At 53.2% G+C, this 12,547-nt stretch overlaps 1 protein-coding gene across 1 annotated transcript in view; it reads right to left on the bottom strand.

Annotated features, from left to right (window-relative positions):
* Positions 1-3,296: 3,296 nt before the first annotated feature.
* uggt1 (UDP-glucose glycoprotein glucosyltransferase 1) overlaps positions 3,297-12,547 on the bottom strand; it is a 25,605-nt gene continuing 16,354 nt past the window's right edge. Inside the window, exons 21-40 of the mRNA XM_035536233.2 lie at positions 12,465-12,547; positions 11,820-12,026; positions 11,561-11,692; positions 11,321-11,451; positions 11,051-11,146; positions 10,849-10,951; positions 10,375-10,454; positions 10,093-10,282; positions 9,815-9,973; positions 9,651-9,736; positions 9,161-9,245; positions 8,170-8,258; positions 7,985-8,089; positions 7,316-7,400; positions 6,641-6,823; positions 6,237-6,397; positions 5,530-5,644; positions 5,176-5,292; positions 4,804-4,969; positions 3,297-4,720 (exon numbers count right to left, since the gene is read on the bottom strand). The exon at positions 12,465-12,547 is cut by the window's right edge and continues 12 nt beyond it. Of these exons, the coding sequence (XP_035392126.1) occupies positions 4,695-4,720; positions 4,804-4,969; positions 5,176-5,292; positions 5,530-5,644; positions 6,237-6,397; positions 6,641-6,823; positions 7,316-7,400; positions 7,985-8,089; positions 8,170-8,258; positions 9,161-9,245; positions 9,651-9,736; positions 9,815-9,973; positions 10,093-10,282; positions 10,375-10,454; positions 10,849-10,951; positions 11,051-11,146; positions 11,321-11,451; positions 11,561-11,692; positions 11,820-12,026; positions 12,465-12,547 (2,399 nt within the window). The 3' untranslated portion in view covers positions 3,297-4,694. The remainder of the gene's footprint in view (positions 4,721-4,803; positions 4,970-5,175; positions 5,293-5,529; positions 5,645-6,236; positions 6,398-6,640; positions 6,824-7,315; positions 7,401-7,984; positions 8,090-8,169; positions 8,259-9,160; positions 9,246-9,650; positions 9,737-9,814; positions 9,974-10,092; positions 10,283-10,374; positions 10,455-10,848; positions 10,952-11,050; positions 11,147-11,320; positions 11,452-11,560; positions 11,693-11,819; positions 12,027-12,464) is intronic.

Raw genomic sequence — 12,547 nt, 5'->3', positions numbered from 1 at the left:
TCCTCAACACATGCTGAAGGTCATAGATAGGAATGCAGAGGATGCGCCTGCGTGTGTGTGTCACTCAATGTCACACACCTCAGTCCTCCTCTTACTCTTAATCGATGATGTCAGCTTTTGAGGGACTGTCAGTCAATGATAATCTGATTTATTTTTTTTTTTTTAACATCAGCGTCGCAAATCAGATGCATTAACAGTATTCAGTCTAACACTTTAACACCAGCATAACAATGGACTCACTCAGCTGCATTCATTAGTTTCTGGCGCTGGGAGCGCACAGCGAAGCCGGCCTGAGAACCAGGCTGTCACTCCCTGCCGTCGTCCATGAAAGGCAGACCGCGGCGCAGCATCATCTCGGCGTTCCATCGTATCTTCCAAGTTGCCAGTATGTCCATTTCCTTGCAATTACCGCGCTTGATAAGGTACCTGCTTGCAGAGGGGTTCCGTCGGTCGCTCCTTGCTGAAAACAAGCCGCCCGTCCGTTTAATGCCTCTGAGTGCCTATTATCATATAATTCGGCCTTCAGAACAGAGCGCCTAACCGGTAGCAGAGATGGAGGCGTCTGGGACGAGGTGTCACTCGTTAGTCCGTCTGATTGATTGAGCAGGAGGAGGAAGAAGCGCGTGGCGTCGCTGCTCTACTGCGCTCCTTATCCAACATGTCTCAAAATATTACAAAATATATTATTACATTCTGTATAATATTATACAAAATATTACAATATTAGCTAAAAGTACCTGCAGGTCAACTACACACTTTTTTTCCATGCAATGAAAGTACAAAGTGGTGGATATGTGACAGGCCTGGCTAATCATGATCATCTATGTGAGGGCTCTTTTTTTTTCTAACTCTCAGCCTCTTGGCTCTGGCTAGATGAGCACAAACGCCACTGTTGCGATTGCTCCTTAGACCCGATTAATCGATTAAATCACCTGCAGTACAGACCAATGAGGTCGAGTGCCTGCGGATTAATGCATACGGAGGTGGTCCTAGCTGATTAAGCGCGAGGGTCATTGACTCAGCATTTGGCTCGAGGGGGCCTGGCTAGCGCGAGCTCCCTCCTGCGCGGAGAGCTCGCGCCAGTCAACGGCCAAACCCAGAAGGCCCACGGCTCACGCAAGGACTGGGCTCTTGCACAGCACACCTGTCTCCTTTTCTTTCCCTCCTACAAAGTCATTCGGCGCTCTCAGCGGGAGGAACCCTGGTGGAAAACATGGAAAATTAATATCATTAAAACGCATTCGCGCAGACATCGCCCACCCGGCGGACAAACAGCGCCACCTGTTGGCCGCCGTGCGCGACGCCGCCAAACATACGCACGACCCAGTTGTCCCGTGTCCTCTTTGGGGGGGATTATATTCCTGAAGCCCGTCCAGAATGGTGAGGTGGTCATCTGTGTGATTAGGGGGACGGACGGTGACCGTCTGGTCAACTTTTATCAAAAGAAGCAGACACCTCAGGGCAGAATATGTGGTCAGGGGCACCGGCGATAACGGAAGGGAGTTATCTACAACCTTTACAAGATACTGCAGGACCTTTTTAAGTACAATGCAACGTGGAGGAAGTGGAGGAAGCATTTTCTGACCTTTTCTACAGTGGCGTCTTTAAGGGAAGTACTATTGTGAAGCCTCACTCTGGAACCAGCATCATCTCTTTTTTTCCCCACACCCTGTTTTGAGCCAGAAACGCGGGCGGCGCAAAAGAGCTGTTGTTGGAGAGGACGCGGCGAGTGAAAGTAAAGGGCGAGGGAGATTGCGGAGGAGACCCGCGAGTCTGTTCTGCCGCGATCGATTACCGGTTCCCCTGATTTGTAAAGCCACCGGGCAGGAGAAGTCAGGTTTGGGAATCCCAGCGCCCGAGAGCACGACGGCCAGCAGCTCCACCCGCACAAACCCGAGCGCCCGCCTCTCGCCCTCGCGCGGACGGTCACGTTCGCCGCGGCCTCGGTAACGTGCGCGAGGCAGAGCTGGACGCGTATCGGGGCAAACGACGCAAAGCTCGCTGCGGCGCCGTCCCAGCCGCCCCTGAGCAGGGCCAAACTTGTAGATTTCATTTTTCTATATTGCTCCGCCCCAATGCCCCCTAGAACCCCCTCCGGGATGCCAGGCGCTGGCATGAGCAGCTTCCCAGTCCAGTCCGACAGCAGTTATGGAGATCAAAGCCACGGCAGTGGAGGGAGGGCGATGGCAGATGTCACCACTGGTCATTATTACCAGCGCTCTGTTTAATGCGTCTACTGAGTGAGGGATAGCTGACCACTGCCATCTGGACAGAGACAGACAGACAGACGGACGGACGCGCACACACTCTGTCACCCAAACTTGTGTGTCTTCCCCAGCAACAGAAGGGACGTCCAGTTTCTCTCCGACTACTCTCTTCCGGTCTCTTTGTCCCATCCGAGCCAAACTCAGGCTGGTCTGTTTTGTGAGTGTTCTTTTCATTTTTTGAGTTCAAGCTGTGTATTACCAAACCGAAGGCGGCTGCTGGGAAGATAAAGAACAACAAACAGAAGGCAAAGAAAAAAACAGGATAGAGACAGACAGCACAAATTCATTTACCTGCGAATACATCCACCCCAAAAGCGGCCTGCTTCTAATGTACAGAAATAAATGGCAGGAGAGTCGTCATGGTAACTATGGAGGCAGGGAGGCAGTGCAGAAGAAAAAGATTCAGGCTAAAACTATCATCTACATGCAAATGACCTTCTCACTGGCTCCACTGCACCGCAATTGATATCGACAAGCTTGTGTTGGGTTTTCCCCTCCTCCTTTTCCAGAGTGGTCAGTTAACTCTTTGCCAACGCCGAGGTCAGTAAGCCCTTCCCTGTTAATGCCGGTCGTGGGGAATCTGGGGGCGTCTGCCCACTGTCGCCGGTCAGTCCTGCTGCCTCAGCCCGATTCTGCACGACCAAGAGCTCGGTGATGCTTCCTGCGTTGCGTTGTGTGCACGTCCAACTGACATTTTAGGATCCAGCCACTAAAAAGACTGCTATACAAACATCAAGTATAAACTGGGTAAACAAAAAACTAACTAATTGTTTTAAGGTACCTAGTACACGAAATGTATTGATTTCTAAAGTGGCCCTGAAATGAATGATGCCGAGTTTATTTCTTTTAAGGTTTATTGTACCCGTGAGACAAAGTGATAGAAAGCTGGACATTTCTAACTCATGTTAACGTTGTTGATCTGTGCTGCCACCATGTGGAAGCACAATGCCTTGCAACGTGAGGAACTTTCTGTCGAATAAATATATGAACAATTTAAATGGCATTCAAATGACTGGACATTACAAGAGATGAATGTGGTCATTCTTTTATTTTTAAAAAAATCAATATCCAACAATTAATTCTACCATTACCCCGCACAAATGAAGGTGTCCCTTCCGTTAACAGATTTGTTTTTTGTTTTTTTTTCTTTCAAAAAAGTACAGCAGATGGAAAAGAAAGAGAACTCTGGCATGCCTCCGAGACGTCGCTGAGCCAAAGACACGACGCCCTGCGAGTTCTGCTCGGTTCCCCCCGGAATCGGTACTTGTGCTTTTCGTTCGTTCGTACTTGTGCTTAAGAGTTCTCGAGCGCGCGGCCTTCCGTCGTGCTAGCGGCCAGGGGTGCGCGGGTGCCACACCATCCAACCAAACACAGGAGAAAAACAAAACAAAACCAAAAACTACCGACACGAAGCACAATGCTTACACAGGATCCCAGACGAAAATGCACCATAATCAAATAATAATAACGAACCCCCCAAAAATATTGCATTGGCGCTACGTAACCGATGGGACGGCCCTGCGTACGTAGACTGTTCTGGGATCGTTATGCACTGATGAACTCCAGGAGCAAACCGAGCAGAATTCTGGGCCCTGCGTATGTAGACTGTTCTGGGATCGTTATGCACTGATGAACTCCAGGAGCAAACCGAGCAGAATTCTGGGCCCTGCGTATGTAGACTGTTCTGGGATCGTTATGCACTGATGAACTCCAGGAGCAAACCGAGCAGAATTCTGGGCCCTGCGTATGTAGACTGTTCTGGGATCGTTATGCACTGATGAACTCCAGGAGCAAACCGAGCAGAATTCTGGGCCCTGCGTATGTAGACTGTTCTGGGATCGTTTTAGAGAACAAACACGCAGCAGAGCTTTCCCTCGTCACCTCGGAAATGTTGCCTGTTTCAAGGGAGTAATTCGCTGATCTCATCGTCACTGATTTGATGATTTCTTACTGAGTGCATGCAGGGACAGGGGGACACACACACACACACACACACACACACACACACACACACACACACACACACACACACACACACACACACACACACACACACACACACACACACACACACACACGAGCTCCATTGCTCCTCACCCACAACACTTCTACGCAGCTTTGCATCGTACTAGCACACCCCATTTCCCGTATTTCCTCAGTAGTCCTTTAGGGGGCGCTAGCGAGTCCTGCTGCGCGTGAGCTGGCGCTGAGTCTGCGTTCTGTAGCCCCCTAGTTCTGCCCCATCCACTCGGACATCTACTAAAGAGGTGGCGTTACTTCCATTCAAGTTTCAGAGCGCTGACGCGAACCTCGCTCCAGGAAAATAGGCTTCTAAAAAATAAAAAAAAAAAGAACAACAACAAACAAACAAAAGGGTGACTCTTTAAACAGAGCCAGTCGTTCGTCCCTCCAGCGAAAGGCGTCTCCCTACAGCTCTGTGTGTTCCTGGTCATCTGATTGGAAGAGAAAGATTTATTTAATTTCTCTGACCAAGTGCCTTGGCGGTCACACGGCTGAGACATTGGCGAGCACTCACCCCTCCTTCCTTTCTGGGCGTGGCTTCTGTCTGGAGCTCCGCCCCTCTCTCGCTCCTCAAGGTACCTGGCGTAGAGGCTCTTGACTTCCTGGTCGTAGTCGACCCACTCGGCCACGATGCGCACCGCCGCCTGCAGCTTGGGCTCCTTCGTCTGAGGGTTGTTGCACTGCAAGGCGCGAACACACACACACACACACACACACACACACACACACACACACACACACACACTCAACATGAGCTCGGCGAGCGTAGGCACCGTTCATGAGCATGAACGGGTCATCAAGGCCGATCCACTCGCTATGTCGGTCTGGCATCTGTGCATCGGCACACAGAACCAACGCAGGTACAGAGAGCGGGGAGTGGACGCACCAGGTCGATCGTCTTGGCCTTCGTTTTGGAAGTGTCGTCACACCAGGTCTCACACCACAGCCAGTCCTGTGGGAGAGACTTGATGGGAACCTGATGGATCATGTTGTTTGGCAGATCCTGAACGACAGAAGGAGCCGAGAGAGAGGAAGAGAGAGAGAGAGATTAATTAGTGGTTGAGTAGATTAAAGCAACGCCATACAAGTAACTTCGTGTGCAAGGGACCCAAGAATATTAAAGTAATTGTTGTGAACATGTTGGGGTTTCAGCTTTCGTGGCTTCAAGGCCGTTAAGAAGCGATGGACGTTTCCGACAAGTCCTGCACCGGAAACGCCGCGCGCCCCGTCGACCACCCACCTGGTCCAGGTTGGACAGGCTGTTGGGGTCCTGGCTCAGGCCCTGGTACTGTCCCCGCAGACGGTCCCCCGCCGCGATCTTCCGGAACTTCTTTAGGTCCACCACGTAGAGGGCGCTAGAGGGGCAGACGGACCAGGGCCATCAGCAAAGTGTCGGTACAGACGGCGTGACGCCGCGTGGTCTGCAGGCAATCTTTTGCGCTACTGTTACTTTGATTGTGGGATATTTACACTGACTTGCCACAACGACACCGAAAGCTGAAATGACCTCCCTCATGAGGCGTTCAAGTCCAGACTGAAAACGCAGCTCTCTTGTGCCTCTGTCTAGCGCTGCACTTTTAAACTTTAGTGCTACAACTCACTTATTTCTTTTACTTTTTAATTGAATCGGGTCTTTGTTTGTATCCACTATTTCGTCACTACATGCCCAATTTAAACTTGAAGTACTTAAAATCTAAACACTTCTAGTTCTGATTCAGATCTTTTTTTTTTGGCTCACATTTGAATCAACCGTTTTTAATTTGATTAACTTATCCATTTAAATAAAGGTTTGTTTTTTTTGTTGTTGTTTTTTTGCAAAAAACATCTGCGATAACCCTCTTGTATGAAGTACTTTGAAATGGCCTGCCTCACCTTACCTAAACACCAACATCACGTTGCACTGTCTGCAGGGACATCGCTGACCCCTGGCCTCCCGATCCCGCTCACCTGATGTGGTACTTACGGCCCGCCAGGTGGCTGGCCCAGTAGCCTGTCTTCCAGAAGCGGTAACCGTCCATCTCTCTGCGGCTCTCGCAGAAGGGGGTGTAGCCGTACGGCGCCCCCTCCAGGTCGAAGTCGCGCAGTTCCTTCAGGTCCGTGCGCACGATCTGCGTGGATAGAACGACACGGGCGGTCGGAAAGTTACACGGCTCTGCCTGAAGGGGGCAGCAGTGCGCAAGAAGTGGGTTTCTCCCAATGCAACTAAGCCCTCCACCGTTATATGCACAGCCGCGTAGGCTCAGGCCCGCGTCGGAAATACACGGACGTGCCCTGCTACTTCTGAGAAAGACCGAGCACGGATTCTCGTGGTCGGACCACGGATCGCCGGACTGGGAGTAGGGGGCCGTTACCTGGTCGGCATCCACGAAGATGATCTTGTCTACGGCAAGCGGGAAAAGCACGTCCAGGAAGAGGATCTTGTAGCCCCAGATGATCCTCTGCTTTTCCGTCTGCTGGTGCAGCCAGCGAGGCCACTTGTACTGGACAAGCTCGTATTGGAACCCGTATTCCTGAGCCATGTAGGGGATCCACTCCTGTCACAGAGCGAGGGAGGATAGAAAGTCAGGCAGAGAGAGAGGGGGGGGGGGGGGGAGAGGAGGGGGGAGAGAGAGAGGGGGGGAGAGAGAGGAATAAGGCGGGAGAGGGACAGAGATATTAGAAGCTAACTGGAGGTTTTCCTGGCCTGCTCTTCCCAGTGTGACCAGTGAGTTGCTGGCAGGCGCACACTTGACATGCTGTACAAACCCTCCACATAACTCCACACTGACATCTTCAACACGGGACTCGGTGCGACGAAAACTAGAGGATCAAACTGTCAACCAGACGTGCCAGGCGCTAAAACCAGCCAGGTCAGGGCCGGACGCCTGCACATGTAACACGTGACTTCCGGCACGAGCACCCCACCCCACTACGACTGTCCTTCACTTCCCACGGCGATCGCCCGGCATTCAAACGATCGTCCAGGATTCCGCGGTGACCGCGGCTCATGCAGATAACGGCCTACGGTTCCCCTCCCCCTTACGCACCTTGAAGGTTGGAGACAGGTAGTTCTTCAGGAACCAGAACTTGACGGGCGTCTCGGTGTGCTTCAGGACGGACAGCATCATTATCCTATAGGGAACAGGGGGAGGCGGGGTCAAGCTCCGGGCATCGCCTTAACGATGTTGATCTGGAAGGGCTTTCCTCCAGCCCATGTAACTGTAACAGTCTGAATACGATGGGCGCTAATGGATCCTGGAACAAGATGTCTGGTGCCAGGCCTCGACCCCAGAGTCGGGCCCATTTTTTTTCCCGGCGGCCACTGGGCCGTGGAAGAAATATGCGAATGACCTTAAAAAACGCAAAATCTGCTGGCAAAGTAATAACAGCGAAGCTAATAAGATCTGGCACATCTGAAGATCACAGGTGGAAAGCGAGCTCACGCGTCAGGAGAGGAGAGAATTTTTTTTGGAGGCAGCGCACACAACTAGGCGTGACGCACACGAACGCAAAATGTCACGCAAGGCCCCAGCGCTTCTCTGGTCGGCCGGCGCACCACGCCGACGTCTTATTCCAAGATGGTGCCATTTTCAAATATCACATAATGCCACACACGCCAAGTCTGAAACGTAAAACGTGCGTGGGGCCGCTGCGTCGAAGACAGCAGGCAAGGGCTTGGCTGGGGTTGAACTGGACGGCGGCCAGTCAGTCTGTACCTCAGGAACCTCTCGTACAAGTGGCCGGAAGCCACCGAGAAAATGTTGATGACATCATCCTTCTCCGGCTTGCCCTCCTCCACTTTCGACCCACCCGTGAAGCCCCTGAGAGAGAGAGAGAGAGAGAGTTCCATTAATGTGAATCCCGAAGGCTGCCTGTGCATGCCCATGGCTGAGGTTCCTACCTGGTCAAGGAGTGCCAGAACCCAGAGTCGATCTCTTCTGTGCCGTCGCTGAGCAGTTCCTCGTTCATCTTCTCCGGCTTCTTCTGCACCTGCGTCGGTGGGAGAGCGCCCCATCAGCACCCGGTAAGAAGGACGACCTCCTCCTGCCCGCGTCCGCCCTGGGTGAAGGCGGACGGCTAATGCGTGGGCGTTTCGGAGCACCGCGGCGTTCACACGAGCGCTGTACCGTCAAACGCCTACACAAGTTCCATCTAGCTCAAAATGCAGCAGCTGGAGTTCTTACTAGAACTAAAAAATTGTCACATGACTCCTGTCTTACATTACATCATGTTACACTGGCTCCCACTAAAACTTCGTATTGATTACAAAATACTTCCAGTGACCAAGAATACGAAAATCTACCACAAGGGGTTGGAGCCTTTTCGAAATAGTTTGTTGGCCGAGTGATGAAACGCTGACGATCCAGGGTGCCCTTGTGGTTCCTTCTGGAGCTTTCCTCGTGGTGCCTGTGGTTCCTTCTGGAGCTTTCCTTTTAGCTGTGCTGGATCTGACGGAGTCCATCTTTGCACGTTATAGTTCCCCGATTTAAAGCTCACTGGGGGCTCGGACTCGGACATTTGTAAAGCTGCTTTGTGACAACAAGACGGGAAAGCTGGCAGGAGCGAGGTGGATATGGTGCGGAGGCAACTCTGATGGGATGACCACGTGAAGTTTTAGGGCACGCCGGTTTGGACAGAGGACGGTGGGCAAAGTTTAACTGAAACATGACAACGGTCAGCTCGGTGGACTTAAGTCTAACATCCCCAGACATTCTGCACATGCTTTCCCCACACACACGCCCAGTGCTAACAGTTCATGGTGAAGACCTCCACACTCAACTTTTGGCAACTCGTCCATGTCTCAATAGTCCACCGCAGGCTGTACTGCAGTGACCTGCCTTAAGAGACACTGCACACCTGCACACACACACAAAAAAAAAATAATCGCTCACCTTCACTTTAATGATCTTGCTCTTAAAGTTGTTCAGTACAACGATCAGGTCCTCTGCTTCAGCCGGGGAGTCCGTACCATCGTGACTGTGGACGGACACACACACACGTGAATTGGAGGGATCGATTGTCTACAGATTGAGATCGGAGAGCAGCCGATGGTCCTTCCGTCAGCGTGAAGGACACTAAGCGCCGGCCTGTGACAGCGGATCAGGGAGCTAAACTCTGCGCGTCTGCTTAATGTGGACTGACTGCACCCGTCGCCTTGGAGGGCTTAAACTACTCCAAAGATTCGCTGATTATTTGTTGCAGTTTGTGCCTTTTATCACCCCTAATCCTGATTGGCTCAAATTGGAATCGGCTGAACCTGCTCACGGAATATCAGATTAGCTTCCCAAAACGTTGGCCGGCCCATATCGCACGCCCGCGCACACACACACACACACACACACACACACACACACACACACACACACACACACACACACACACCTGTAGATCTTATAGATGTCGTCTGATCTTCCTTTCCTGAGACGCAGGACCCACGCTCCTGGGTTGGCCTTCAGCTGGAAGTAGCCCTACGGGAGACAGGAATGGCGGGTGGTGATTTGCACTCGGCGATCCCCCCCCCGCTGCTATAAGGGAACGCCCCTCACCAGGTTGGCCATGACAATGGTGTCGACGATGACGGGCTCCGCCGCGGTGCCCAAGGTGAACTGCAGGCCGCGTGGGGGCTGTCCCGTGCTCACGTCGAAGCAGTGGCCCTCCAGGAGGAGGTATTCCAGCTCGTACTCTGCTGCCACGACACTCTCCACCTGCAGGGGGACATGAGGGCGGGGCCGAGCTCACTGACCAACGGCTCCTCGGCACGCGGCCCCGAGACGCCTGATCCCGCCCCACCCAAAAAGGGAGCCGGCGACGAGGGACAGCCCACCTCCTGCAGGTAGATGTTGTCCAGGTCGTGGCGCGTGCGCACGGACTCTACCATCCAGCTCTCGGGGGGGCTCAGGTTGAGCGTGAACAGCGGAGACTGGGGCATGTCCAGGAACTTGGCCATGGGTCCCGGAGCGAAGCTGTTGTCCGCCAGGAAGGACACATCCGGCTCCAGCACATAGCGGTAGAAGCTGGCGGAGGGAAAAGAAAGGAAGGGTTTCCGGCAAGTGTGGAGGCTGCCGCTTCCCAAACCCGTCGTCGGACGCGGCGGAGGGACGCTCACCTCTTCAGCGGCATGTCGGACAGCTTGGACTGGCAGTTCATGAAGACGCGCAGGTTCACGTTGACCAGCTGCTTCAAGACCTGCGCGGGAGGAGAGGGAGTGACACGGAGCACCGAAGCCTCGCGGCCGGACGGGGACCGGGACGACTGGTCCGGGAAGACGCGGAGGCTCTACGCCCCCCGCTAATCCCCAAAATACAAGACAAAAACATCAAAAGCCAGAGAAGCGCTCGATCGGAGAACGGCGGTACCGTAACCTGCGCTGTGACGCTGTAGCACGCGAGATTATCGACACAGGCGCTGGAATAACTAGAGCGAACGGCTCAGTCGTTATGGCCAACCCCACCTCCTCTTTCATTTTTTACGCTTCTTCTCGAGTTTCATCTGCTTTTGGGAATTTCGCCTCAGCCGTGGGCAGGTACGCAGCAAAGTCACTACGGTCTGGCGTGTGGACGTTTTTCGGGCTGGGCCTTACCAGGAGGAGTGGGGCCAGTCTCTGCGCGCCGCGCGTGACCGGGTCTGCCACAGCCACCACGTCGAAGTACACCTCCTGCTCGCGCGGTCGGATCTTCACCGCACTGTGGTAAAAAGGGGGGGGGGGGTGGAGCAGGTGAGGCGACAGGCCAGGCGGAGGGGGTGTGGAGGACAGCGTCTTCGTCGGGGGTGGGGGGACGTACCTGTATCTGTCTGAGGCGAAGTTGTACTCGACCCGAGACTCGCCCTTAGGCTGCGACGACAGCAGCGAATCCACCTTCATGACCAGATCGCTAGCTCTGAAGCAGGCACACACACACACACACAGACACACACACACAGACACACACACACCCTTAAAACACTCAGCATGCCTGACATGGAAACACAACTGCCTTACAACACAAAACGGCAGCTGCCAGCATCTAAAAGAGCCTTGGGCCATGAGGCAAGCTGTCAGTCATCTGCCACACCTCTCGTCTTCCACGCCCAGCTGCTGAATCTTGTTCTTGATTCGCTCTCCAGACGTCTTCATGATGATGCTCTCCAGAAGCAGGAAATCATCCTGGTTGAAGACCTCACCGTCCTCCAGGGGACCGATAATCTGCCCACGTGAGAAAACAAGGGAGTCACAAAACGGAAAACGTTGCGAGAGCCGGGGAACCCCAGTAGGCCGTCCCCAGGGGCTTCCGTCGGGCGAACGGCCAACTCACCCGCCCGTTACTGATGACCGCCCTCTGTCCCTTGCGCAGCTTCAGGACGTCTCTGCAGTAGTCCGCGTGAGCCAGCAGGAAGTTCACTTTAGAAGACTGGTACACACTCATAAACAGGGACACGTCCATGCCCTGGAGACACCCAAGGGAGAGAGAGATGAAGGTCCCGAGAGGCGCTCGGCGCAGCGGTGGAACACAGGAACACCCAAAACACACCCCCCCCGACAGAACTCGAGCAGCCCACGGACGGCTTCTTTACCCCGACGGCGAAGTCGGCGGGGTCGGCGCCGGTGTACAGCGCCCGGGCCGTCTCCTCTTTGGTCAGCTTGGTGATGAAGTTCTTGGCGTTGTTGGCTGTCTGCGTCTGCATGGCCGCCCAGATGGCCAGGCCGATCAGGGCGGTGCCGTTGGACGGGCTCTCGGTGGGGTTATTGATGACGCCTAGCCGCACGTTATTACTGGTTTTCTGAGCAAGAGACTCAATTAGGTCAGACGATTAAAAATAAAATTGGGCATTGCTACACTTAGCAGGGAAAGGCTGAACAAATTTAGTTGATCTGCTTTTAATCCATGAAGTTCAAAAAAAAACAACTAAAAACTTGCCCAGCAAAGCCCACAAGGCACCTGGGAGGGTCATTTACTTATTTACATATATGACATTTAGCGGACACTTTTATCCAAAGCCACTTACAATTATGGCTGAGTACAATTTTCAGCAATTAAGGGTTAATGGTCTTGCTCAGGGGCCCCAACATTGGCAGCGGTGGGGCAACCATCTGATGACTAGTCCAGTACCTATTATCAATTATCAATTATCTGCTTAATACTGATTGGTCCAGCTGACTGTCACTCACTGCCATGTTGATCTCTTTTACCCCGTTATTGTCTAGGCGAGAACGTTTACCATGTGTCTGATGCCGTCGTACAGGAGCTGCCGGCCCGAAGGCTGGTCGAAGTCGCCCACCACCCAGAACGTCACGGGGCGGA

The sequence above is a fragment of the Electrophorus electricus genome, chromosome 20 (assembly GCF_041902795.1).
Source record: "Electrophorus electricus isolate QZ-2024a chromosome 20, ASM4190279v1, whole genome shotgun sequence".
Taxonomy (NCBI): domain Eukaryota; kingdom Metazoa; phylum Chordata; class Actinopteri; order Gymnotiformes; family Gymnotidae; genus Electrophorus; species Electrophorus electricus.
Note: the sequence above shows the minus strand (reverse complement) of the source record. Positions and strands in the feature narration are given on the sequence as shown.